Raw genomic sequence first — 24,270 nt, 5'->3', positions numbered from 1 at the left:
GACTGCTCACCACGTTAATAAGCCAAGCGCCAAGCTTTGCAAACTACTGCAAACCCTGCTAATGGTGAGCACATAAACTCACAAATCAGTTTTATACACTGGCAGGGGTGATTAGAAAAAGGATGAGTAGAAAAGCATCTTATGTATTTCTATACCTCACATCTTCATGCCCCTTCATAACAATGAAAGAATCAGGCCTCTGAAATGATGCTACATGGAAATGAAGTTAACATGCAACTTAAAGAGTCCAGAAGTACCCCCCCTAAAAAAAGAGTAAAATTATAATCCTCATATTATTGCTGAGATTGATTATGTGATGAGAATTTAAATATATGGTATAATTTAAGGTTACCAGACATCCCCGTTTCCCGGGGACAGTTCCTGGATTTACAAATCAGTCCCCATACAAAATCCATTGAAGTTGAAAAGTGTCCCCGGATTCATTGAAAAAAATGTGGTAACCTTATTATGTATGAATTAGATTTCTATGTGATAATCTGTATCTCATCGTGAAATAGTTACTAATACAGGAATTAAACACCTCTCTTTTTTTAAAAAAAAAATATGGCCAAATCATCAGAAATGTAAATGTATTTGAAACATCTTACTAATTTTGAAAAAACAAAAACACAGTTTTATGTGGAAATAAAAATGTTTTATCCAAAGTTTGTCACAGTCTGTGTAGGTTGAAGGCTAAATGGAATGAAGACTTGCAGTGTGAAATAGATGGTGCTTTATTTTAATTGCAAGTAAGAACATGATTTGAGCTACATATTCAAACTGTTAGCACTAGCATAGCTAAAATCAGCATGCTACGATCAAACTGCTCAAGCCTAGAAACTATGTGTGGCCCTGCTATTACTATAGCCAGACGGAGGCAACCCTGACTGCTTATGATCAATAAATAGCACACAGGAGGAGAATGGAAAACAGTTATGTAACTTACCTAAGGGTTATGCAGCCAGCCACTATTGTGAACATGAGCCATTACTGATAACATGTTCAATTCACTGTTTCCTTGGGTTCTAGCCTCAATTTCTCTCCATGAAAATCTGATCCCTCAAAATACGCACCTCTACCTATTTACCCTACTATGACAACAGGTTCCTTCCTGGCAACCTATTTTAGGCAACACCTTTCAGTCTGGGTACTTCCTTCCTGCTCCCAACACACACATATGGCCTGATGCCCTCACATCTGCCTCTATGATAACCTGATTATGACACAGCTTTGACATTATGGCATTATGACATCACACACAATGTTTGCCCCCCTGGATCTGAATATCAGTTGGTCATTTGGCCACCAGACCTACTGTCCCGTTGGGATCAAAGGGTAAGTTGGGTGTCTCCAAAAAAACAAACAAGTCATCATCTTTGACATCTCAAATGACGTTTCACCAATGTGGTGTTGGCTTTGTTTGGTTACGCACTGTTATATTTCTTAATGGTTTAAACTTTACTACGTTTAAGGAAAAGAAAAGCAAAAAACTGATTTAACTGAATTTCATTAAAAACACAAAAATAGTTTTGACCAAAGCCTTCCAGTATACAGTGGTATCTCGGGTTAAGTACTTAATTCGTTCCGGAGGTCCATTCTTAACCTGAAACTGTTCTTAACCTGAAGCACCACTTTGGCTAATGGGGCCTCCTGCTGCTGCCGTGCCGCCGGAGCATTATTTCTGTTCTCATCCTGAAGCAAAGTTCTTAACCTGAAGCACTTTTTCTGGGTTGGCAGAGTCTGTAACCTGAAGCATATGTAACCTGAAGCGTATGCAACCCGAGGTACCACTGTATATCTTGATAGTATCTGTATGTATATTATTAATCAATAAAGTTTATATTCAATATGTTTATTGTACTAGCTAGAAGCCATTTCTTGTATCTTAATATGAATCAAGAGGTCATAGATTAGTTTAAGAACAGTCACAGAGGAAGTCTTTGGTTGAAATGTATTTGGCTCTTTTAATGAAGTTCAGTTCTAATCATGTTAAGCTGATTTACTGTATTGGACAATCCTGAAATTTTTCACTGCACATATTATATGATGGAGATGACAGATGCAGTTTGTCACTTTTATTGAAGGCATTGTGAATGATGTATAGTAATAAACTCTCTGGCATGCAAGACAACTATTGACATAATTGTTATAAACAATTCTCCCCCCCCCCACCCCCTGCCATCATAACCCTTCGTTTTTACCATGTGTACAGCTCAGTCACCTGGTTGTAGCTACTCAACAGTTAAATTCCCCTACTTTTGATTAAACCAGGAGGCTTGTCTGCAAGTTCATGGAAGTCTGTAGGTGCCCAGCCACAATCAGAACCAACTCATGGAAGAGACATTTATACCTAGATAGCTGCATGTTTAAAATTAAACCCAAGGCTGATGTTCTGCTTGCAGAAGACCTTGTACAATATCTTATGCAAGCATGAGATCCACTATAGAATTTACCTGCTAGAGCATCCAAGTGTTTGCACAACAGCTTATGTGGCTGTTTTTATTCTGTAGATGATTATTTTGGTCGAGCTGTATTATAGGTACCAAAATATATGCAATGCAAAGCCTAGAAAATGTCAGTATCCTAAATATGTCTCCGTCAACATAGCTCTCTTCTTTGTGAAATGTACCTATATGAAAATTAAAATAAGCCTGAACTTGAGGTTGGCACTAATTATTCTTGTTTTGGTCAGTTTTTTATAATTGTTCATAATGGAAGCAATGTGTCATGTAATCCCATCCTGTATAACCAGTCCTCTGTGTACTTTGACTTAAAGTAAGTAGATATCAGCATTCTGGAAAAATAAAAGAATGATTCTGCGACCTGCGTGTATATTGCAAAATAATACCCCTCTGCCTAGATTTACTTAATTTATTCTGCTTCAGCTATTGATGGGAGGAGGTGCTAGGGAGTTATGAAGGAACCCAAGCCCCACCTGACCCATGGAAATCCTATTCAGCTCACAAGCCTCATACAAATGTGCATGGACACTTTCAAGCTCATTTTCACAGCGATAGGAGCTACATACCTGCCTTTTTAAAAAAGCAAAAATGGGGAGCAGAATTTCATACCAATTTCTGTGCTTTCATGGTATGTCTACAAAATGTGCAATGTCGTACTTCTTGGGAAATAGCTCTAAGAAATAGATCACAAGTAGTCGCTGTGGGTTAAACCACAGAGCCTAGGACTTGCCAATCAGAAGGTGGGCGGTTCGAATCCCTGTGACGGGGTGAGTTCCTGTTGCTCAGTCCCTGCTCCTGCCCACCTAGCAGTTCGAAAGCACATCAAAGTGCAAGTAGATAAATAGGTACCGCTCTGGCAGGAAGGTAAACGGCATTTCTGTGCGCTGCTCTGGTTCGCCAGTAGCGGCTTAGTCATGCTGGCCACATGACCTGGAAGTTGTACGCCGGCTCCCTTGGCCAGTAAAGTGAGATGAGCCCCGCAGCCCCAGAGTCGGTCATGACTGGATCTAATGGTCAGGGGTCCCTTTACCTTTACCGTTGGTCTGTTTCCAAAAAACCCACCCCCACTTCACATCAATTCTAAATGCATTTACAGTACATGGGGAAAAAAACCTTAGTATTTGAAGATGTCCTGCAATGCTATTGCATTAACACTGAACCATGGTACAGCTGTACCTTGGAAGTCGAACGAAACCCGCTCCAGAAGTCCGTTTGATTTCCAAAATGTTCGGAAACCGAAGCGCGGCTTCTGATTGGCTGCAGGAAGCTCCTCCAGCCAATGGGAAGCCACAGAAGCCCTGTCGGACATCAGGCTTCCAAAAATAGTTCGCAAACTGGAACAGTCACTTCCAGGTTTGTGGCGTTCGGGAGCCAGAACCTTGCAAGAACTAAGCTGTTCAAAAACCAAGGTACAACTGTATTGGGGTTTGGAACAAGGAGCTTCTGGTGCCGTTTGAGAGGAAGAAGGCGGCTTACAAATAAATGGTTGCATAAATACTTACTCACAAACTGCAGGGAATGACAAACCGACAAAGGCACTAGAAAGATACTCTGTATACATTTCATTAGAAACTCCTTCCAAGTAGTATTTCTGCCACGTATCCTCCTCAATCTGGAAAGGAGAAGAGAGAGAAAAGGGGGTGGGGAGAGACGGTTTTAGAATTTGCAACCACATTCCGCAAAAACAAATGGAGGTGATTAAAAACAAATCAATTCTGAGGTAATTAAACATGGTATCTCAGTTATTTGCTTTACCAATTAATTATGTCTGTTAAGTTTCCATTGAATGTTCTCTCTATAATTGTCAGCAAGGAGGAAAAATAATAATAATAATATAGGCAACTTTTGGAGAACAATGGCCTTAGATTAAAGTAAGCTAAGTCCTATGAATTGCAGGAGGAACTTGGAAAGTTTTGTGAGAAAAATATTCAGATGTGTCTTGTATACAAAGGCTACAATATTACACAGTGCTTTCTCCCAGTAAAATTAGATGCATTTCTGAACAAACCAACATAGGATTGGGCTGCCAGCTATTGATACAGATATAGATATACACAAATTTCCATCTATTTCAGTTTTCTACTACAAGAAAATATTATCTGCCCCCTTTTGGATTACCCATGTATTTTTAATTATTTTTTAACAGCAAATTGATGTTGAGTCTTATGAAGGAATGGCTAAGCCATGTAAGCAGTGTGTATTTCTGTTTTTTATAATAATAATAATTGATAATATAATTTTATTATTCTAGCCAAAGGCCATGACAAACCTGCAGCAACGGTACCAATAAAACGATACAAATTATATATACATAATATTACCCAACATCCATGATGTAAATAGAGACTGCCAGAGACCCCAACAAACTCCAATCCAGCTTGGTTTCAGATTAAACATCTCAATCAGCACAACAATTTATAGCAGTTTTATCTATCTCCCTTTTCCTGATTTTTTTTAATCCAGTGCAAGATGTATATTTTATAGACCCACCCTATTTTTTGTCATTGAATTTTTTTTTTGTAATTGTAGATTTTAAATATTATTTTAATGTTGCATTTTAAATGGCTGTAACCCACCCTGAGACCCTAGGGTGAACGGCAGACAATAAATTAAAAACAATCAACCAATAATAATCTATCTGTTATGTATGTGACATATAAATTCCTTATAATGAAATATGAATGCATGTATCCAGCAGTAGTCAAGCAAAGATATTAAAACACTGAACTGGAGCAACTCGCTGAAAGATGCCCAAATTAATTCTGTAGCCATTCAGTAATCAATTGAAAACATCCTGAGGCAATGACTTATATCTGACTGTCATGTTCAAGGGCAAACTGCTTCAGAAAAGCATCAGTGATAGCCGGTGTGTCTCCACAAAACACAAGACTCTTTCAACGATGGTTTCTTACTACAGATACAAATGCCTTTCAGGTCATAGAGCTAAACCACTTGTAAAGTGAGCACTGTTTGCTATGGGAAGCAGCTCAACGATTTCAATCTAATGCTTCAATGATTGGGCATGTCCAAATATAGGCGGGGAAATGCTCCATGTTCTAAAGAAAGCAGAGTGGTGGATATGCATGTGTGTAATTGGTTACAAAACGGGTCAGACAGCTAGCAATCAAGGAATAGAAGTGTCATATTACCATGTAGAGCACAAATCAAAATAAGGTCCAGGCAAAATAGTAAAAAAAATAATAATCCAATAGTAAATTAAAATAGTAAAATTAAAAAACCCAAGCATTTTCCTCTGAACTGATGATGGATTAGCAGTAGAAAATCAGTAACATACATAAGCATCTGCAGAAATAAAACCCCACAATTTATTCTCTTGTATAGAGACAATTTGGTTTGACCTTTGTAGGTGGGAAAAAGGGCATCATTGGAGATAGATTGCAATCCTATGAATACTTACTTCGAAACAACCTGATTTAAATCAATGAACTGTAAGGCTGTAAGGCCTTACAGAACTAGTTTCATATTTCTCCTTGGATCATTCAGCCCCACTTAATTTTTAGTAATTCTAAAACAGTATTTATACAAAAGATGCACACAGTTTACTGATTTTCTGGTTAAAACCCTACTGCTAACTACACTACTCTTTATTTTAGTATTTAGCGGGGAGATGTCAAGATTATTGTTGCTATTATGCAACCTGAATATCCCACTCTTCCTTCAGATATCTCAGAACAGCTAACGCCAGGAATAGCGAACATCATGCCCTCCACATGATGTTGGACAACAATACCCATGAGCCACAAGCCAGGAAGGTCAGTAGTCAGGGATGATGGGAGTTGTAGTCCAACAACTTATGATGGGCACCATTCTGGCCACTGTGCTCCCTCCAATGCACTGATCAGGTCCTTCAGCTCTAGTCACTGATATGAGTTCATTAGAGTAACACTGGCCTTGCTTGCCACTATCTCACATTTTAATACCTTGAAGTTACAGCTTGGCTTAGACTGCAGCACAACATATCCCACTGCAGCTGGAGCAGAACACTAATCCTTTCCTAAAAGGCGAGTGTAGTCCTGGTGGTTTGGGGGGGATCAGGGGAGGGATCATAAGAAAGGAGGGGTCATGCCACTGACCAAAAATTGGGGTGTGCACACTTCCTAGACCAGCCTTTGCCAATCTGGTGCCCTCCAGATGTTTTAGACTATAACTCTCAGCAGCCCAGCCAGCATGGGATGACAATGAGTTATAGTCCAAAACATCTGGTGGGCATCAGATTGGCAAATGCTGTCCTAGAATATTTCATCATTTCATATATGTTGCTAGAACAGTGTGGAAGGAACTACAGTGAAGTGGGACCCACAGCCACATTCATTTTGAAGGAGAGATGCTTGACCTGGGTGACCCCATTCTTAGAATACTGTCAGCATTTAAGCAGGGACACTCACAAAAGCAAGCACCCTTGTTTGAGTGCTTGAGAGCAAACAGGATGCAGGATTACATGGGCCTTTGGTCTGATCCTGCAAGGCTCTTCTAATGTTCTTAAAGTGAGCACAGTGCTGCTCAAGCTGGTTGTGTGAACCATCAAAACCACCACTATGTTCCCTTTCTCCAAAACCTTTTGGGTCAGGAGAAAATGGTGGTATCTGCTGGTGCTTCCAAGAGGCCCAGCAGAGTAGCTTTTCCTGCCAAGGACGGAACTGCAACAACTAGTTTAGCATTACAAAGATTTCTGAAGGATTGTTACTCACTTTCATCACCAAAACCACCATCAGAAACATAAAAACTGTCCCATACCGTCATTTTTTTTTTAAAGCTGAATTTTACTCTGAAGTGCTTTTTCAACTTCGTCATTTCACAAGCTGAAGTCATACGTCTTCCAAAGTGTATGAAAACCTTTGAGGAATATATCAACTATCAAACCCTAAAACAGCTAGCACATCCACAGAAACAACAATGAAATGGCGATAAAGCCTGGTTCTGCGGCACATGATATCTGAAAGAAACAAGCACATCTATTTTCTTAGGCTCTTCAGTACTTAATAGAGAGAGATTTATACCCAGTGCCTGAATAGTTTATTCGGCAAAACAAACTTAAGGTTTTACAGCTGAAACCTGTGCTCTGAAATGAAATCCATTGTTGCCGGCTCAACTTTATTAGCCCGTGTTGTACAGAGATTGAAGATCTCATGTACTGAAAATCAGCTGTCATGGAGCTAAAGCAATATAGACTTTGTGTCTTCAATGACAGAATTGTGTCTTTATAAAAGGAAAGGGAAGGTCTGTTTCTCACGGTACTCCAAGTGCTTTTTCACAAGGCATGTATGTTTAGTTTATAAACCTTTCCAGTTCGGTTAAACTTTGTGGTGATGTCTCATGAGACTTTTGGAGATCCAAGGACAACCACTGGAGCCTACATTCTGTCTTTTAACCAAATCAGTCGTAAATTCGCCAGGGCTAAAAGTCTGCAGGCTGAGAATTGGCGAATGAGTTCATATTAATATGTGAAACTCAGCCCTTAGTCTTTCTGCTGCTTCCTGTCTTTCTGTTGCCCAGTCAGGGTTGTCAGGTCACAGTGCAGCAGTGACATCATAAGCCACAACTAGCTCAGTTCTACTTCTATGTAATTATTGACGGAACAGCAGCTCAAGTAGTTCTAGAACAGAGGTGGTGGACCTGCAGCTATCAAAAGCTGTGGGCTCCAACTCTCACCAGCCGCATGCAGCATGGTCAGGGATGTTGACCAGTTGTTGTCTAGCATCACTGGAAAGGCTACAGGTTTCCCTTCCCTACCTCTAGGCCAAGCACCCCTTAGCCCAGTCCTCAGCCTGTCAAACCCACTGTATACAGCATGCCTCCTTCCTTCTTACAAACAGTGCATAGTCCCTCCCTGTCCTTATCTCCTCCTTTCTTCAAAGTGATAACTCCACCACACATATCCGTGGGCCTCTGTCAGGGTGAGCTCCTGTTGCTCGGTCCCTGCTCCTGCCAACCTAGCAGTTCGAAAGCACTTCAAAGTGCAAGTAGATAAATAGGTACTGCTCTTGCAGGAAGGTATACGGCGTTTCCGTGTGCTGCTCTTGTTTGCCAGAAGCATCTTAGTCATGCTGGCCACATGACCCGGAAGCTGTACGCCGGCTCCCTTGGCCAGTAAAGCGAGATGAGCACCGCAACCCCAGAGTTGGTCACGACTGGACCTAACAGTCAGGGGTCCCTTTACCTTTAACACACATCTAGCAGTTCAGATATTGTTCCCTTTTATTGACCAGCTGTCCTCTGAGGGAAAATATGAGCCACATCAGGTTCTGGTAGAGAAACAAAACTCTTCCCACCCACCCCTCCTCAATTCGATTCGGTTTGAACAGTGAATTGGTGTTGATTCAGTTTGAACAGTCAGAGAATAATTGTGGAATTGCTTTCTCATTACACACAACAAGCTGCAAGCAGCAGATCCAAAGGATACAATCGGGAATAAAGTATGACACTAAAAGTGTGTGTGTGTAGAAAAATGCACATAGGGGAAAAGAGGGCATGAGAATCTAGGACCTCAGAGAAACAGCATGAAGTGAAACCATGGGCAAGGCAAGAAGGTTCAGAGGGAAATTATGAGTACAAAGTACAGAGCACGACTAGACACAAATCTGGCCTTTGCACATTATAAGGAGCTGATGTGTTTCATATCCTTGTCACTTGTGAAATTAAACACCTTGGCAGGTTTCTACCCTTAGGCCCTTCCCAATACAATAGGAAGTTCCAATAGTGAATTTCCTTTGGAGGACAGAGGAGATAAATGTTTGTTCAGACCGAGCAGGTATTTTTGAGGTGCAACTTGCAATCAAATTTAATTCATTTATATATACAGTGGTACCTTGGGTTACAGATGCTTCAGGTTACAGACTCCCCTAACCCATAAATAGTACCTCAGGTTAAGAACTTTGCTTCAGGATGAGAACAGAAATTGCGCGGAGGCAGTGCAGCGGTAGCGGGAGGCCCCATTAGCTAAAGTGGTACCTTGGGTTAAGAACAGCTTCAGGTTAAGAATGGACCTCCAGAACAAATTAAGTTCTTAACCTGAGGTAGAACTGTACACCACCCTTCATCAAAAGATCTCAGGGCAGTTCAGAAGATAATGATTTTGTTAACTCCAACACCTTGGGAGTGCAGCTGTTCAATGTGGCCATGAGTTGCAGCACACATGGCCTTAACTGCCATTCATGTGGGCTCATTCATGTGCAGGAACTTGCCTGCAGCGCTTCCCCCAGAATTTGGATGCCTCTCTCCCTGAGTTCATCTACCTCCTCACTGAGATGGTCACTGCTGTCCATTCACTTACCCTGGCTATCAAGAACTATTCTCCTGTCACTGATTTCTCGCTCAAAAGGGCAAATGCGAATGCAGACACGACCAGGTGGACCAGCAGCAGAAGAGCCAGGGAGGTCTAGGAGCTGGCAATGGGCCCCCTGTCAGTGCACAGGCACTGGTAGATGATGCCTGATTGTTGATGACCCAACAATGGGCATTCTGACCTGCACAGCTGATATGACATGTGAAGCCAACTAAGCACACATTCTTTCCTGCACTTGTTCTGTATCCAAGCACCTTTTTTGAGGGGGGCCCTATGGAGCTTTCCCCACAAAAACCTGCTATTTAAAGCTCAATCAGCGCAAACGTCAATCCGTGGAACTCCCGAATTGACATTTGCTCCAATGTGGCTTTAAAGAGTGGGTTTTCGTGGGGAAAGCTCAGAGCAAGTCAGCAAACAAACAAAGCAAAACCAAAGAAAAAGACACAGAGCATTAACGTGCAAACCTCTGCCTGAAAGGGGCAGAACGTAAGTGTAGATAAGCATTTAATTTGCTATACTATTTCTGCATACAGCAACAATTCTGTCTATTCCTGAGTATATGTACATATTTATGTACTCATCAGTATTTTATTATTTTACCAGTAATATAACTCTGATATGGGTACATCCTATAAATTACTTCTGCTTTAATTATTTCTTCTTTTGCTATTAAAATCCACATTACTAACTCTGTGTGTGTGTGTGTGTGTGTGTGTGTGTGTGTGTGTGTACACATACATACACTAAGTATTTTCAGAAATTGCTCAGATCATGCACAATTGAATGTTATGTACTTTGGTTGCCTTGGCTTTGTTTTCCTTTGGCCAGGTTAGATGCAAAATAAGAGTTTCCATATGAAGAATGCTGCTTTTTTTAATAAAAAAAAAAGCAAAAGAAAAATATTCAGATGAAAATAGCATTTTTGGTTTTCTAAGTTTGTTTTACTGTGGAGAGTTTAGACAAATAATTTGGCTGCAAAGTTAAGCCATAATCAGTTAAGTATGTGCAATGTCACCACTGATCATGCACCGTTGTCAGTGATGGATCAAACATTTATGATGTATTACCCTGCTTTGCAATCAGGCTTGCGAAGGGGGGGGGGGCAGAAACTCTCCACTTCAATCTATTTTTCTAAAAATGACAGGACTTCTGCTCAGATTTTGCTGGCAAGCTTCTAACATTGTATATTTCCACTAAAGTTATTTACCTGAAGCATTTTCTATATGGCCTGGGAGCAACTGAGAGTACCTCGCCATTCCCCTATCTCCACAGAGCTGGAGCAGGGTGGGGGCAACGCACTCCGCCAGCAAAATCAAGAGGTAACGCATGCAAGCTTCAATGCTAAAAAAATTTGCTTCTTGTTTTTGTGGTCCTGTTTGTGATTGTAATCACATTCTTGACTGCTGCCGGGCGCCTTTAAAAACAAAACAAAACCCAAAAACCCACAGGCTTTTTTTAAAAAAAAAAAAAAAAAAACCTGATAAGAATCCAGAGTAAGGCCAGGAGGTTTGAAACAAATGCAGAACAGGACAGGGAATTGGAGTGAGCAGAACCCAGGAGCACAACCACCACCAACAATAACTGTGCTGCATGCTTTATCACTTTGTTGCAGGCGCACACATCCTGCATAATAATAATAATAATAATAATAATAATAATAATAATAAATTATTTGTACCCTGCCCATCTGGCTGGGTTTCCCCAGCCACTCTGGGCAGCTTCCAACAAAGACCAAAAATACACTAAAATGTCACGCATTAAAAACTTCCCTGAACAGGGCTGCCTTCATATGTCTTCTGAATGTCAGGTAGTTGGTTATCTCTTTGACATCTGGTGGGAGGGTGTTCCACAGGATGGGTGCCACCGCCGAGAAGGCCCTCTGCCTGGTTCCCTGTAGCTTTGCTTCTCGCAATGAGGGAACCGCCAGAAGGCTCTCGGCACTGGACCTCAGTGTCCGGGCAGAAGGATGGGGGTGGAGACGCTCTTTCAGGTATACTGGACCGAGGCCATTTAGGGCTTTAAAGGTCAACACCAACACTTTGAATTGTGCTCGGAAACGTACTGGGAGCCAATGTAGGTCTTTCAAGACCGGTGTTATGTGGTCTAGCTGCCGCATTCTGGATTAGTTGTAGTATCCGGGTCACCTTCAAAGGCAGCCCCACGTAGAGCGTGTGCAGCCTGAGAACAAAGCGCTGGACTTTGTGGAAGAGGGGCTGGGTCAGGATGAGATTGAGGTCCAACAAAATATATGTGCACAAATAAATCTGATAAACTTTGGAATTGTGGTGGCATGTAGACAGATGCACCTGTTTTGTTAGCTTCCCCTTTGGAATATGTGATACCCATATGCTCGTGAGCATATTTTCTACTTTCTTTGTGACTTTTTCTCTCTACCCCTGAACTGAAAAGGGCAGAAGTGAGGTGCAGAGGATGCATTTCATGAAAAAAATGATCTCCCATGAAAAAAATATCCAGTTATTTTCAGTGATTTGAGAAGGAGAGGTGCAAAGTGAGGTGGGGTGCGGATTTCAAAGGGTACATATGCACTTCAGGGTTCTCCCAGTATTACTCTCCTGCTTCCTTCCCCCAGTATCTGATTATTTTGGTACTTCAGAATGATGCTGAACTTCTTCGCCAACAGAATTATCTTCGGTTTCAGATTGGTCCAAAATGGCTTTCTTCTGTTTACTATCTGCAACTCTGTTTAGTATCAGAATTGTAAGCCACTTTCCTCCAACAATAATTCCACCCTTCTTCTTTCATTTTAACAAAAGAGGAGAAAAATATGAATTCCCCGGTGAGAATCTTCTGGGAATGACTCCCGTTTCTTAACTTACAGAATTTAAAGCAATCCTAGCATAAACAAACAAATATTCTATATAATAGCATTCCTGTTTGCAAAACAGGATATACTGTGTGTGTGTGTGTGTGTCTTGGGGACATATATTTATGGTATTCCTAAACATCCATAGGTGGCCATTGGATGTACCTGCAGCAGCCCAAATATCCCCACTTCCTCCCTCACCTCTGCTTTGAGAAATCTGTAGTGTTAGAGAAAGAACAGGAAGATTAAAAAGAGATACTTCTGTTTCCTTCTCAGCCAATTATGTATATAACCGCTATTTAGGGTGGGAGACTGAGGAAGAGGAAGGTCTGCCAGGTGGGAGGTTTCAGCTCTCTGTGTGTGGAGATTAAGATAAAATGGTGACTGAGCACTACATAGATATATTTATAATTTTGTGTTTTATGAGGATCATATGAGGATTATTATTAATATATTTTGCTCCCCCCTTTAGTTTAAGTTTAGTTTTCTTTAGTTTTCCTGTTATATTGGTTTTTAAAAATAGATATATATTATTCTCTTTAGTTTGAATTTTATGGTACATTAGGTTGAAAAGCTTTAATAAAATTGATTGTCTAGGGCTGTGGAAGCCTCCATGTATGTGTGACAGAGAATGAGTGAACAGATGAATGAGAGAGGGAAGGAGGGAAAGAAAGAGAGGAGGGAGGAGAATGGATTAATAAAGAGGAAAGTGGGGGAAGAGAAAAATGGGTTTTCCTGTTCACTTTGGCCTTGGCCACCACAGGTGTGTAGCCAGTGGCGTAGCGTGGGGGGTGCCAGGGGTGCGGACCGCACCGGGCGCAACATCTGGGGGGGCGCGAGTCCAGAGGGGAAGGGACAAGTTCCTTCCTCCGCCGGGCTCCCCGCCGCCACCGCCAGCCTTGCGCCCTAGCGCGCGCGCCCCCCGCCGTCGCTGTGGCTGCGCTCCGCTCACTGCTCGCAGGAGGAGCAGCCGCTGCAGCAGCGCCGACGCCGCCACCGACGCCTGGCCGGGCACGGGCAGCCTCTGCACCCTGCCGCCGCCGCCATCCCCTCGGCCCAGCCACAGGCGGTGGCTGCTTCTGCCTCCATCCTCCTCCGGGCAAGCAGCGTTGTTTGGGCGGCAGCGCCAGCGGCAACTCGCAGGTTAGGGGTTGGGGGGGCGCAAATTACTTGCCTTGCCCCGGGTTAGGGGGCGCAAATTACTTGCGTTGCCCCGGGTGCTGACAACTCACGCTACGCCGCTGTATGGCCCTCAGCCCCTACAAGGTTGTCTACCTCTGCTATGCTCTAGGCAGCTTCTCCATGTTTGCTGAGCAGAACAATTACAAGAGTATTCCATCCCCTTTCTTTCATGACTGCCGTCCTGTTTCCTTGCATTCCGTTTGTCCAAATGAATCAGCCCAAGTTCCCAATCCGGGGAGAGCAGCCAAAGACCAAATGGGAGCAAATTAACACTGAGGGAACTAGTGGGGTTTTAGCCGAGAAGTCCCTACTGTAGTCGCCTCCAAATGCTTGAGAATCATTGGGCTTTATAATTTATTACTATTTTCACGTAACCCTCGAGGGCCTCGTTGACTGAAGAGGATAAATGAATTATTATTGTTGGAGACTTGGGCTTTTGTACAGACACATGTTCTGTATTTTATACTTGAGGTAAGGGATCCATTGGCCACTTGATGGGTTGGAAATGGGGTGTGTGGAGAAGCCAAGAAAGGAAAACTTTTGTGTCTTTTTTTCCTCTCGGCACTTTGTTGCCATATGGATTGGATAGAGATCACTTTTTATATATGTGTATATATATATATTTAAAAAACAAACCTGTGAGGGCTTTCTACATTGATAAACATGTGGTTTATCTGAAAGAAATAAAGTATTAAAAATGCACTTTGAACAATCTTTAATGCCCATGGATGTGCCAAACAAAAACAAAAGCATAATTTTGAAGGAACCTGGCACACTGCCCAATTTGTAATAGGCTATGGGTTTTATTTTCCTTTGGAATATGTTGTTTAATGTTTTAACCATCAGAACTGATGTATTTCTCTCTGTTTTGAGTTTAGGCCATGCACTCTACTCAGCCCCATGACAAATTGAATCCCATGCTAATGTCCTGTAATAAGATGAGACATTACCTTTATAAATGACCTCATGGAGAAGAGGTTTGCCAGCATTGTCGATAGGCCTGGTGCCAGGCAGCTCTGGGCGATGAAGCCCAGCTTGAGTTCTGCAAGGCATATTGCATCATCCCCTTCTTTCCAATTCCAGCTTGGGATATTTAGCAGATGGGCCTGCAAAGGAAAAACACAGGTTAAAGAAAAAGGAAAAAAAACACAACCCTAACCAAACATTTGCATCTGCATTTTGCTAACAAAGGATGGGGAGAGGAGGGGGGAACAGGCAACTGCTCTAGGGTTGCTAGTTGTTCGGTTAAAAAAATCACTTCTACCCTACTCATAAATGAGTGTACCAGAGCATGTGCAGAGTGCCTTTTCTTATTTGAAAATAGTTGCCCTAAGGGCAGAATGGCCCCGAATGCAGAGTCCTGCCCAAACAGTGTCATATTTTGTGCACAAGAAATGAATTTTATTGACGGTACAGTGGTACCTCGGGTTACATACGCTTCAGGTGACAGACGTTTCAGGTTACAGACTCCGCTAACCCAGAAATAGTACCTCAGGTTAAGAACTTTGCTTCAGGATGAGAACAGATATCGCGCAGCAGTGGCGCGGCGGCAGCGGGAGGCCCCATTAGCTAAAGTGGTGCTTCAGGTTAAGAACAGTTTCAGGTTAAGAACGGACCTCCGGAACGAATTAAGTACTTAACCCGAGGTACCACTGTACAGAAAAAGAACACTGAACACCCAAGGTATTGCTGGTTGATGTCCTTTTAACAGGCAACTGGCCAGGAGGATGATATTCTGGCTGGCTAGTACAACTAGCTGTCCCACAGAGAAATGTTGGAAAACAGAAATGTACTGCTCCAGCCCATTCACGTCTCATCCTCTGTGTTGTCATAGTTGGATAAATCAAGGTTTACCACATTAAAAAGTACTTACAATTTTGCCACATATTTAACCACACGTTCACAACTGATGAGTGGAAACACTCAGCACAGCGCTTAGCAGTAAAAAAAGTTCAACCAATAGCTTGGTTACTTCTTTTGTCTTGGTTTTTTTACTACACACACACACACTCTGCCCATCTGGCTGGGTTTCCCCAGCCATTCTGGGCAGCTCCCAACAGAATATTAAAAACACGATAAAACATCAAACATTAAAAACTTCCCTAAGCAGGGTTGCCTTCAGATATCTTCTAAATCTTCCTTGACATCTGATGGGAGGGTGTTCCACAGGGCGGGTGCCACAACCGAGAAGGCCCTCAAGCTTTAACTGGTTAGACTGTTGCAGAGAACCCATACTAATGACCAAGTAACCTTGGGATGAAATCCTGGAGTAAACTTGGTCATTCAGAGAATTCTGCCAAGTCGTGAGGATGATTTTACCACTTATTAAGTGTAGATGGTGGTAATATGTGCAATAAAATGGCTGTAACCACCCTTAAAGGCTGTATCTTAATCAGAATGTAACTGTGTTACAGATTAGCTTTATTCATAATTTCCTGCACATTACTGAAATTTACAAGAGAGGCTTATGAGTGAGGTGTTAACAAGAGAAAGTTTGGAGATGAGCATCCCACAGACTTTCTATTACCTTGTTGTGATACTGCAGCATCTGGGTGATTATTCTTATTTTCGGATGATAATTCTTGATGGAAATTACTCTGAAAATAAAATACACCAACATTTGTTATTTTCACTCAACAGCAATTCCACAAATATGACTCCATGGCCAAATAGGATGTCATATTTTTCAGTTCAATAACTCCTTCATGTACTTCAGTGGCTACTTAAAATACAGCTTTCCATAATGCCTAAACCAGGAAACTATGGCTTAAGGGCTCCCTCCAAACCATGGTATGAAACCAGGGTTTGATCAAAAGGGGCAAATGTTGCACAGCCTACTGTGAACTGTTAACACAGGACTTTATGTCCACCATTTCCACGCAGAAAACTCTATAGGACTGTGTAGTTCAAATTCAAACTTGCTAACTTGCTGGGCTCCAGGTCAAACACTGTGCCTCTGAATTGTAACAACTTATTGCTCTGTTGGGTCGTGTCTACATTGTTAGCAAAAAAAAATAAAAATCAATATGTTTGGGCCCCATTCCCTTGTTGACTAGCCTGGGTCACTCATACGACACGGTGTTTCTCTATACACACCACCCATAATACATTTTGTACATTACAATTTATATCCCATGATTAAAGTGAGGCAGGAACCTCTGGTTCTGGCTAAAAATCCATACATATTCTATCCACTTTATTAAAAAGCAGGAAGACACAACACAATACTACATTTATTGGAAAACAAATAGTAGCTCCTGTCAAACAAAGGGTGGGGGGAGGAGACTTGTGACCTGTCCTTGAATTGACCATTTTGTGACAGTACAGATAATGGCTAAGGGACAATGTCCCAGATGTAGGGCAGAACAGGAACGAATGATTTCACAATGTGGTTCAGCTCCCAAGGGGTGCAGTGAATATGAATGCTCTTGCCTTGCTTCTTTTCCCCACCCACAAAATAGATCTCCAAAGCCTTCACCAAACAAACAAATGTTATGGTAACAATACCGCAAGCGAAGATTTCCAGTCAGCTACTGGGAGTGGAGGGGAATGTATTGCTCCTATATTCCACAGCCAAGCATGGACTTGACAAAATTGGTTGCATAGCTTGCTCTGACAAGCAAGAAGCAATTTGCAAAGATATTTATCCCACTCTTAATTCTCCTTCTTAAACTCTTTTTTAGCTGAAGCATTTAATTAAGCATTCAATTTTATTGAATCAAACTCGTTTGTTCTGCAAATACGCAGGAGGATTCTGTTCACCCAATAACTTTTTTTTTTTAATTAAACACATGGAATCTATTTAAAAGCTCACTAATCTGCATCTGGATTTCTCTTTAATCTATGTATATAATTTAAAATCAAAGCAAGAGTTCTCCCACCAGATTAAAATGTGCCTTTGGAAAATTAAAGAAGCCAGGGTTGTTGTTTTTGGGGGGGGGCACGGAAAGGGATATTCCACAACTTTGTTGCTATATGTAGTAACAGAGGTTCTTGTCAGATCCTAGTCTTGCAAGTCAGATTTGAAAGGGGAGAGGGGCTAGCCACCTGTCAATTATGTCAGATGATTGGACACTTTGAAATCCCAAAGTTGGGACTTCAAAGCACCACACAAGGCTTGCAGAGAGCCCTGCATGGTACTTTAAAGCAAATATGGATTTGGCCTAAGAGCCAAAGCCTGCTTTCTGTAGGTAAACTCGATCCAGTAGGCTTCAACTGGTGTGCGGTACAGTCAAAGCTTGCTTTCTGCTGGGAAGTGTGAGCCAGCAGTAAAACCAAAAGCCAACTTTCTTTGTGCACTGGATGCCTGAGTGAGTGCCCTGCTGGTTCCCCAACCCTGCCATAGGTATTTGGTCACCTATTTCCTAGTTGGTGCTGTTAATCAAGTTATTTGCAAAACTGCCCAAATAGGAACAGGGAAGAACCTGTGGTACTTCTGTAGCTGGTCTGGGGTTTAACTCCCCACACTGCCTTGTGGGAGAAGAGAAGGCATGAGCTATCAATCACACCATGCCAGAACTACATATGGCTATACACAAATCCAGACTGTGATCTCCGACCCACAGTCTCTGGAGGTCGAGTGCTTGAGTAGGGGTTGGAGCCTGAAATGCAATAAGCACAATGTATATATTTTGTTGATGAGGCAAGGGTAGAAGGCCAGACACATAGGACTTATACAAGGCCTGGTGAATTCAGAGGCTCCTACCAACCTCAGGGTTTGAAGTTCCATACTCTTAGTCCCCTATTCCTGAAGAGGGCTCTGACTCCTGAGAAAGCACAGTGCCATGTAGCTTAGTAGGCTAAATCCTAGCTCACAACCTTGAGATTCTGGGTTCAATTCCCAGAGCTGTTGTTGCCATTATGGGTGGCACACTGCTGCTATTCAACCTCAGTTGGTTTCAACACTGGGGCTCTTACAAGAGTCCTAGGCAAGCCCCATCAGAACAGCAGCTGCTCTTACTTATTGTACTGCTGCCTTAAGAACTTCCTCTCAAAATGGCACTCAGGAAAAAATAAACTAAAGAAGAATGGGCACCACCCCATGCAGCGCTCCTTGAATTTAAACTGCTTCTCATAGCTCTGCCTTCATTTTGCAGCATGTGTGTGTGTGACAGCCCAATAAAATTGGTTCTGAACATGGGCCAATTCACTGCATTAGTTCATTTTTAATGGCACTCTGACATTTTAGTGTTGTTGTGGGGTTTTTTTTTTTAAAAGGGGCAGATTGGTTCCATTAAATAAGATCTGTATGAGCACAATGCAAATAATAAGGAAAGCTGTCTTATTATAACCCTACATTTGTGATTGCTTTGCTACCTTTCTGCCATTGAGATGAACCATAACATTTTTTTTTCTTTAGAAATCAGTACCACCTAGATTGGGAGCTGTATTTTTCAGTTGTGAATAAAGCTTAAATCCAACAGGTTAGAAGCAAGGAGGAACTAACTTCCTATGAGAAGGAGACTGGTGTTACATGTCCCCAACCAGTCAGATTGTTACATACCGGTAGCTAACTGGATTCTGAATAAAAAAACCCCCTTCTTACAAGACTCATATGACAGGGAGATTTGCTTACCACACAAATGATGCATCTCCCAAGAGTCTATGTGCTATTTTTATGATATGCTGAAGGAACCACTTAGTGGGAGCATTATAGATTCTAGAAATGTGTGATAGCAATAATGAAGGCAACTAACTGCAACCACATTAGCTAAGATACTTGTGAGGGAAGGGTAGATTTTAACAGTGTGATCCTATGGCAAGTGCTAGATTTGGGAGCACGCAGCCTCAGTGAATGAAATGTTGAGAGGGAAAGGGAGAGGAATGTCTCAGCATTTCCTGCCTAGGGTGTTGGACTTGGAATCTGAGCAGTTCCTGTTCTGCCCAGTTCCCATTTTTCTATATAAAAACTCAATTGTTTAGTGTGGCAGCACTGACACTTTGGAACTCCCTGCCTTTTGCTATCAGGCTGGCGCCTTCGATGAATTATGTTCAGCATCTGCGGAAGACATTCTTATTTAGACAAGCCTACCAAGATGTTTAGAAAGCTTTATGAGTTTTAATTTGTTTTAGCATACTCTGTTGTAGGTTTGGTTTTGTTTTTTAATTATGGTAGCGTTTTTGTTTGGTTTTGTTTTTTTTAGTGATAAGGTTATCTATTTTTTGTAAACTGCTTTGTGGCTTTTTCCTCCAATCAAGCGGTACATAAATTTTATGAAACAAACAAAGAAACAAATTCCTGAAAAGGAGAGAGAGGAAGAGGATGCTATGAGAAACACCATCATTATCCTCACTTTTAACCCAACGTATCCCGAGAGCTCAGAAACAGATTGAAAATATAAAAGGAAACAGTATGAGATCTGTGTTCATGACCCAGTGTTTCTTCTCTGAGATTTTGCTGCCTGAGGCGGGCAAGAAGCTTCATTCAACATGCAGAAGCTGACTGGACTAACAGTCGAATCTTACCTCTAAGTCCTCCACCAGGCATGAGGCGGTCGGCTAATTTAGGTGGGAGGGGTGCAGGACATGCCACGTAGCAAACATAGCTCTGTCCTTCAAGGGAGAGGAATGGTCAAAGGGGCATGGAAGGGAACAGCAGGAGGGACTCCTCCTCCTCCTCCTCAGCATTTGCTGTCTGAGGCTGTTGCCTCGCTTGCCCAATAATAGGCCTGGTTCCGTTCTTTCTATGTTTCTTTGTTTCATGGAGTAAAACTGAATCAAAATGTCCTCTTCTAAATTACCTCATAATATTGGAGGCATCTTCAGCATCTGGGTCAGCGCAGTATTTGTTGGCAAGGATTAGGCACGCGTCTGCTGACTCTATCTGGACACCAAAGAAGAAAACAAACATAAAGAGCAATCTGATGTTTACAATAATTTTCTCCAACCCTTATCAGCTTTCATGGCATCTCCTCATTCCAGCACTAGACTGTGGAATCGTGTGTGTGTGTGTGTGTGTGTGTGGTGTACCATGCCATGAGCTACATGAGTCACATAAGAAGAGCTTTCTGGACCAGTCCAAAGGCTGATCTAGTCCAGCATCCTGTTCTCAGAGTGGCCAACCAAGGAGGGTATCTCTAGTCCTCCACTACTCTATTCTTAACACCATATTGTCTCACGCAGAGGAGACTAGGCCTCAAAAGCCTGGCCTTTCCACAATAACAGCATTCCAGAAAGTGGAAGACTCCTGAGGATTAGAAACTGCTTGCTTAGTGAGGTGGAGCCACAACACCAATTTAACTGTAGGAGTGTCACTGCCGTTTACCAAGAGATGGTGGGGAGGTCTGTGTGGACACACTGGGCACAAATGCCAATGCAACTCCCACTCTTGGTGCACGACAGCAACACCACTGCCAGGAAGCTAGTGTTGTGGTCCTGCCCCACCACGCAAGTCGCTTCTGCCAATGATGTAAACTCCATAAACACAGGTGGGAGGAAGCAGGGAGGGGTAACACATATCCATGGCTGTGGGGAGAGGTAGAAGAATCCTCTTTGAGGTTTTCACAAATTGGAAGAAGAGTTGTGAAAAGTCCAGGGATAGAGGGACTTTCAAACTATTGCAGGCCAGGATGATCTATGGTTGAAAGTGTGAAAATGAAGTTGCCTCAACAGAAAACCCCCAAGGAGTGAAAGCAACTGAAAAGAACGGGTAACATAACATCAAACCCTGAGCCTTTTCATAGATGAGGTACGGGATCCTCCTTCACACATTATCTGCATTAAGAGAATCCACACACAGAAAGAAGCAGCAGGGTCATGTTTTTGGTCTCACCTCCGGCATCCATATATTAGACGTGGATGTGACAGCTGAGGAAATCTATACATTCAGACCTCTATGCATGAGGGTTTCCATGGGAGCTGGAACTCTATGCAATCAGAGTTTTAGCTTCCATAGCTTCCTCTCACATTGACATCCTGGCTCAGACACTGCATCTGCAGGCATATTTTGATGTTATTCCATGGGGGGCGGGGAGTCACTACCCATTCTGAAAATAACAAATGCTTTCACACCTTTTATACCCGATCTGCTAGTTTACAAGCACATCAAGTCCCCCGCCTCTTTTCCTGCTGATAATTAATTGAAAGGTTCCTTTCGATCCCCTCTGAATTTGGAATAACCAACAGATTGTTTCGAGGTTGTATCTGTACTACAACCCAGTATCACTTTTACTCCCATAGCTATTCCCAAAGGATCATGGGAACTGTAGTTTAGTTTGGTAAAGATGCTAAGATTTTCTTGCCTTCCTCACAAAACTACACATCCCATATTTCCACCTGGAAAGAAAATAACTGTAAGTAACTGCAAGACCCTTAGTTAAATGCAGACACCAAACAGAAGGGTAGAAAAAAAGGAAGGAAACCAATACCTTTACTCTAGCCAGGTCATGCGGATTGAGAACTGAACCCTGAAAAAATTCCACCTGAGTGAAGTGTCGTTTAAAAAGAGCTTCCAACTCAAGGTTAGGGGAGATACTAAATTGAAAAAGAAAGGACAAAACAAGCAGAATAAAGTCAGTTTGTGAGCATTACTCCTGTTTTTTTCTTAATTTTACAAAATTATTTAATAGGTATGGAGTCAATTCTGTAGGAACCATGAGTGGTTTATGTTCTAATTTTCTCTTCCTTTCTATCTCTACTAAGGTTGTCAACAATCCATAATTTTACTGGTCCAATCTGGCAAGTCATCAGAACAGAAACATTTAAAAAGAAAGAAGAATAGGAGGAGAAGAATATATGCATTGTTGTCATTGTAATTTCCCTACATTCTATAAAAAGCTTTTTTAAAAAAAAGATGGTTTCGTCAGAGGACAAGAGACCGTCCATACTATTTATTTCATTAGGAGGCCAATTCCAATCATTTGGAGAGTTACTGTGGATGCCCTCACTTTGCATTTAGATCCCTTTTTTTAAAGCACAAGACAGGAGACAATCTACCTATGCTGAAACACACAGTTTTAGGTGTCAGCACTGTCTTATGCAAAAGTTGGAAACTCTAATGCCTCACCATTTCCACTTTGCCATCCTTGGTGACTTGCTAGACGGGAACAACCTAAAATGCTCAGAGCTTTGAGGTGATCCTTTCTATAGTCATTCCCCACTTTGAGTAACACAGTGACCATACTAAGCAAACTGTGACTTTGCATGACTTGAGCAATCAAATGGACTCCCAGTGAGAATATCAGGGTAGTTTGGCTCCTCTTGCTGTGAGCTTAGCCATGGTTTGGTTTAGCATGTGGCGTTACTCCTACGTGGGTTGTGTAATGGCTTACTGCTTGTGATTTCTCTGGGAAATATAAACCATGAGCCCAGTTTGAGACAACGGCTGTGATCCTTCCCCTAAGTGCTCAGATATTTTCTCCTTTGTGCCAAGCCAAAGTTTGGCTTAATGTTACATGAGAACTGAGCTAATCTGTTAAAAACAAAACAAAAGCACCACTGTGCCATTTGCACTTTGCTTTATCCCACACTTCTCAGATAATTATACCCCGTTTAATGTAGCCTGCTGTTAAGGGCACTGATATCACTCGGTTCAAAATTGCTCCCAGCATTTAACTGATAAGAGAAAGGTCAAAACTGCCTTACAAGCAGCTTTGAAAAAAAGGAAAAGGAAAAACAACAACCCTGTCAGTTCTGGAAGACATGTCAGATCTGATGTTGGATTTGATTGTAATGGCAGGATCATGACAAACAGCAACTACTTTAGAGCATTCATGACTATTGGCAAGGACATTTGTGGGGAATTATTAAAATCTGTCTAGAGAATCTGAGATCCAGCCTCTCTTTTTTATGTGTGTATTGTTTCATAGTCATTAATATTTGCAAGAGAGGAACACTTCTGCCTCTCTGGAAGTTTGTAAATAGTTAGTTACCCATCTAACCACCTGTGGCAATCATGGATAGCCTCCAAGCAGGGAACCAGGAAGAGACACTTTCATAGACTGGAAGAAGGAAGCCTTCCTATCTATCAATACCATATATGATTGAACATTAAGTAAGTGTAAGCAAGGGGACACGGGTGGCGCTGTGGGTTAAACCACAGAGCCTAGGACTTGCCGATCAAAAGGTCGGCGGTTCGAATCCCCGTGACGGGGTGAGCTCCCATTGCTCGGTTCCTGCTCCTGCCAACCTAGCAGTTCGAAAGCACATCAGAGTGCAAGTAGATAAATAGGTACCGCTCCAGCGGGAAGGTAAACGGCGTTTCCGTGCACTGCTCTGGTTCGCCAGAAGCGGCTTAGTCATGCTGGCCACACAACCTGGAAGCTGTACGCCGGCTCCCTCGGCCAATAAAGCGAGATGAGCGCCGCAACCCCAGAGTCGGTCATGACTGGACCTAATGGTCAGGGGTCCCTTTACCTTTAAGTGTATGCAAGTGGGCTAGTAAGAAATATTGTGGACTAGAAACTTGTGGATTGACTTGCAAAGCTGGATACAGCCAGAGACAGAACTTGAATAGCATAATGCATCATCTCAAGTACAATGCTTCTGCTGTTCTTATATTC

The 24,270-nt window shown here is 42.2% G+C and overlaps 1 protein-coding gene and 1 long non-coding RNA gene across 17 annotated transcripts in view; one reads left to right on the top strand and one right to left on the bottom strand.

Annotated features, from left to right (window-relative positions):
• Positions 1–24,270, bottom strand: part of KCNMA1 (potassium calcium-activated channel subfamily M alpha 1) — a 566,228-nt gene that overhangs the window by 163,385 nt on the left and 378,573 nt on the right. For all 15 annotated transcript variants that reach the window (XM_081191549.1, XM_081191547.1, XM_081191548.1 and 12 more), the window contains exons 11-15: positions 22,138–22,243; positions 20,512–20,594; positions 16,299–16,368; positions 14,722–14,877; positions 3,965–4,074 (exon numbers count right to left, since the gene is read on the bottom strand). In XM_081191549.1, the coding sequence (XP_081047675.1) occupies positions 3,965–4,074; positions 14,722–14,877; positions 16,299–16,368; positions 20,512–20,594; positions 22,138–22,243 (525 nt within the window). The remainder of the gene's footprint in view (positions 1–3,964; positions 4,075–14,721; positions 14,878–16,298; positions 16,369–20,511; positions 20,595–22,137; positions 22,244–24,270) is intronic.
• Positions 1,102–23,658, top strand: LOC308585843. 2 transcript variants are annotated; one of them, XR_014007619.1, is made up of 3 exons: positions 1,102–1,335; positions 6,145–6,235; positions 22,412–23,658. It is a non-coding gene; the product is annotated as an uncharacterized lncRNA (long non-coding RNA). The 2 variants fall into 2 exon arrangements; XR_014007620.1 differs by lacking the exon at positions 1,102–1,335 and adding an exon at positions 2,538–2,775.

Source organism: Podarcis bocagei, assembly GCF_964188305.1.
Source record: "Podarcis bocagei genome assembly, chromosome: 4".
Classification (NCBI taxonomy): domain Eukaryota; kingdom Metazoa; phylum Chordata; class Lepidosauria; order Squamata; family Lacertidae; genus Podarcis; species Podarcis bocagei.
Note: the sequence above shows the minus strand (reverse complement) of the source record. Positions and strands in the feature narration are given on the sequence as shown.